This window comes from Antrostomus carolinensis, unplaced genomic scaffold, assembly GCF_000700745.2.
Source record: "Antrostomus carolinensis isolate BGI_N321 unplaced genomic scaffold, ASM70074v2 scaffold3410, whole genome shotgun sequence".
Taxonomy (NCBI): domain Eukaryota; kingdom Metazoa; phylum Chordata; class Aves; order Caprimulgiformes; family Caprimulgidae; genus Antrostomus; species Antrostomus carolinensis.
Window position 1 is genome coordinate 1 of NW_010290423.1, and position 4,180 is coordinate 4,180.

General features: G+C 35.0%; 1 protein-coding gene across 1 annotated transcript in view; it reads left to right on the forward strand.

Annotated features, from left to right (window-relative positions):
- Positions 1-1,176: 1,176 nt before the first annotated feature.
- Positions 1,177-4,180, forward strand: part of LOC104528829 (flap endonuclease GEN homolog 1) — a gene marked incomplete at its 5' end in the record, with an annotated part of 7,876 nt that continues 4,872 nt past the window's right edge. Inside the window, 5 exons of the mRNA XM_010172965.1 lie at positions 1,177-1,250; positions 1,766-1,857; positions 2,677-2,827; positions 2,945-2,981; positions 3,079-3,159. Of these exons, the coding sequence (XP_010171267.1) occupies positions 1,177-1,250; positions 1,766-1,857; positions 2,677-2,827; positions 2,945-2,981; positions 3,079-3,159 (435 nt within the window). The remainder of the gene's footprint in view (positions 1,251-1,765; positions 1,858-2,676; positions 2,828-2,944; positions 2,982-3,078; positions 3,160-4,180) is intronic.

The window sequence follows — 4,180 nt, forward strand, 5'->3', positions numbered from 1 at the left end:
CCTGTGGTTTTTTTTTTTGTTTTTCTGTTAGATCCTGAATTTTTTTGGAGACTTTGAACAGAAGCTATTGTAATGGCCATTTGAAAGGGAAAGGAAGTGAGACGAAGCTTGATTTCAATACAGTTCATCATGCAGTGACTTCAGGCAGCAGTTGCTTCCATTCAGACTCACAGTGGATATTTAGTTATTCTTAAATCATTGTGTTCCAATTTAATAAAACTGATACTGCTGAATTATTTTTTTTTTTCTGAAGCACTTGCTTCTGTTATAGGAATCTTGAAGTATTATTACTATTGTTATCATTATTATTATTACAAAATAAATGTATAAAGAGAGAGGGAGTAAAAAAAGCATAGTGGCTAATTAGTGGTTATTATAATGGAATTAGCAGCTCTTGGAATGCCAGGTTCTTCCATAGTCCTAAAGTGACATGATTGTGTAATGCCAGATAGGCCTTTTGAGTTACTGCAGCCCAGCAAAGTGGTTAAAGATAGACATTTCTAAGGAAAACTGAATTATAGGAGTGCATTGGGAATACTTTATAATGGCACTTACTTTGTTGAATATATATCAAAATGATGCTTTCCTTGCAGAAGCTGAATATATGACTCTCTGTCTGAGTGTCTGGCTGCAGTCCAATGAGAACTTCTAATTAGTTTTGAATGTACATTTATTTAATGTGGTGTACATATATTTCATATTCAGTTCGGCCATTACAGCTGAATAAAATTAAGCTATAGATTTATTTGTAATAATGCTGTAGAAAGCACACTCAATACAATCTTTATATTCAACTGTACAGATTCTTGGCAAAAATAGAGTAAGGATTGAAGCAGGAACTGGAAAAGCAGTATGTGCATTTTAGATCATAGAATAGTTTGTGTTGGAAGGGACCTTTCAAGGTCATCTAGTCCAACCCCCCTGCAATGATCACAGACATCTTCAACTAGATGAGGTTGTTCAAAGCCCCATCCAACCTGTATGTTACACCAGTAGTACAGCTGTACTTTAGAATTTAGTCAAATTCTGACTTTAGAATTTAGTCAAAAATTATTTTTCTCCATTTATTCTCAACATCTGGGATGATTTCTCTAAGTAATGTTTTGAAGGCAATTTTTATGAAAATCTGAATGGTTTTTGTTTGTCATTAAATGTTTCGTATTTCTATCTCTATAGGGCGTTCCAGGAGTTGGAAAGGAGCAGGCTTTAAAGTTAATTGGTACTTTGCAAGGTCAAAACCTATTGCAAAGGTAAAATGAAAATTTATGTTGTATGCTGAAGTACTGTGATTTTATTCAAAGACTTGCTACTATGTGTTTCAGCTCCAAGACAATTCTTGTAATACTTTAATTTTTTGGGGGGAAAAAGATTACCACATTCTTTACTTTGTTTGCTAAATTAATGACACATTTTGCTAGGCAAGCTTCTTAATTGTTTTAAACAATAACTGGTTCCTAGCTCTCGAGCTAGCAGATGTAAGTTGATGTATTGGGAAGGAAGTCATAGGGACTGATGAGAGACTTTTGCTGATTGTTAATTGGGTTATGAATCGGGCCATGAGCTACCAAATGCTTTCTAGGTTTGTTATCGTAATGTGTGTGTCAATACTAGAACAATCATATAATGTACTTTAAAAAAAAAATCTATTTCATAAATTAGAAAACTCTATTTATTTGTCTGGTAGATGCCTGAGAAGTATAAAGGGAGTATTGTTCAGTGTTTTATTTTAAGTAAGAAAGTTAAAAATATTTGTTAATCCTTTTAGGTTTGAACAATGGAAGGAACAATTCCGGTATGATAATAATCCACCTTTGGTTGTTAAAAGAGTAATTCACTGTTCTGAGTGCCATCATCCAGGTCAGTATGAAAAGCACTAAGTTCTGTTAAATCTGTTTTTAGCCTAATCATTTGGTTACTTTTTGTTGTGGGGTGGGAGATGGTGGATTTTTTTTGTTTGGTTAGGTTTTGGGGGGTTTTATGACTTGCATTAAAAAACCGCTTTTCTTGTCATTTAGCATCTGGGCTGTCTTCATATTTCAATATTATGTATGTGTCTTTAAATAAATATTTTCGAGGCTGGGGACTACCTTTCTTCAAATGGAATGTTACGACAATGCTGTTTTGTGATCCCAGGTATTTGCCTTTTTAGCATTATCAGTGAAGGAAATATGCTATACTGACAAGCAACTATTTCTTAACTTGCCTGAACCAGTCGTACATCAAGAGGACTGAATCCATTAGCATTGCTGGGTTTTGCTGCAGTGATTTCTTAAAAAGAAATTAATCTTAAGGAACTTAATTTTTGGTAGCATCTTTGCTCAGTGAACTTGTTCAAACCCATTACGTGGAGAAGGAAAAGCTTGTTTCACATCTGTTGCTTAAATACATTTGCCAACTTGTCAGGGACTACTTCTGTAGTTTTTGGGTAATAAAGTTTTCAGCATAAAGTCTGAAACCGTTGGGGGAAAAGTCTTCAAAAAAATGGAAGTTTGCTTGTATTTGTCAGTTTTCACTGTAGGTACATAAATGCAGCTAATGCCTTCAGATCTGCTTACAGCTACTATTCATGTCAGATTCATGTGTATTCTGAGCTTTGTATTTGTACTGTTAGCTTTGTATATTTGGAGATTTTGGAAACCTCTTTTCTTTTCATGCTTTGTGCATCTGCTTCTGTAGGATCTTACAAGGACCATGAGCACAGTGGATGTAAATTCTGTGAAAGCACTAGATACTGCAAACCAAATGACTCCAAATACTGCTGCCCTTGTGAATGGCACCAGTTAGAGCGAGTGAAACAAGCAAGTGCAGTGGAGGACAATATCAGAAAGTAGGAATATCTTGAAAATTGAACTGCTTTTCCCTGCGTTCATGTGCAGGGTGAGCATTTAAATTCTGCATTTCTCCCGTTTGTTTTCAGTTTCTAACGCGTTTGTTTTACCTGCAGAAAAGCTAACAGTTGTGAGGGCTTTCCATTCTCTGAGGTAACAAACAAGCATATTTAAAGATTAATTTTTTTAATCAATTAAGTGAAATTTCAGTTTTCTGCCCTCTCTTAAACTCTTTTTGTTTTATCTCAAGGTTATCCAAGAATTTCTTGTAAACAAGAATAAATTGATCAAGATAAAGGAATGCCAAAGGCCAAATTTATTGTCCTTTCAGGTATATAACAAAATACTGGATATTCAGCTCTGTAGTTTTTTGTTTAGTACTAAGAAAAGCATCTGTGATAATTTTGATCTTCATAGGTAATTTTACTGGAACTAAGAATTAAAGAATCTTGCTACAACTTCTTAATTTATTTCATTTTTGAAAGCCTGTAATTGAAGACTTTGAAAAAAAATTAGTTGATGTAAAATGTATGTGGAGAAGCAAGAGAACTCAGAAAAGAGGTCACTTGCCGTTCTTTTGTCATGATTGTGGACTTCATTGTTTTAAATGTTAAACTTTCTTTTCAATGATTTTTTTTTTTTTTGTATCGAGATAACCAGCTTCTGTGTATGAGTAGAAGTGGATTTTATTCTGAATGTTGCCTGTTTTCCCAAAACCAGATAGCAGGCTGGTATATAGAATAGAATAGACTGTCCTTTCAGTTGAAAGGGACCCAAAGTGTTCATCCAGTCCAACTGCCTGACCAATTCAGGGCTAATCAAAAGTTAAAACATGTTATTAAGGGCATTGTCCAAATGCCTCTTAAGCACTGAGAGGCTTGGGGTATCAACCACTTATTTAGGAAGCCTGTTCAAGTGTCGGGCACAGTACTGCCAGCTTTCAAGTTCAGAGGCCTTTTAATTCAAAGTACATGAAGCTCAAAAGTGGTCTGGCTTATTCCTCTGTCCACAAAAGAAAGGATAAATAGCCTGCGAGGCCCTTTCTTCTTGGGAAAGGGGAGAGGGAAGCAGAGTCGGGGAGGGTGTTAATGTATTCATGTTAGCATTGTTTTCTAAGAATGATTTTTAATAATTTCTTATTGGTGAAAGTAGATCTTTTACAATATTTCATTTTCTGAGATTGATTACAGTGTGAGAATTACATATAGCATAATAGCCCACTGCTGAGCAGAGTAGCTTTAATGAAAAGCCTTATTCATCCTTCTCTCACATGCAAAATCTGAAATTTTCACAGCTCCTTGCATAGCTGATCTGATACCTGATTAGGTGTTTAGCAACTGTCTTATTCCTGC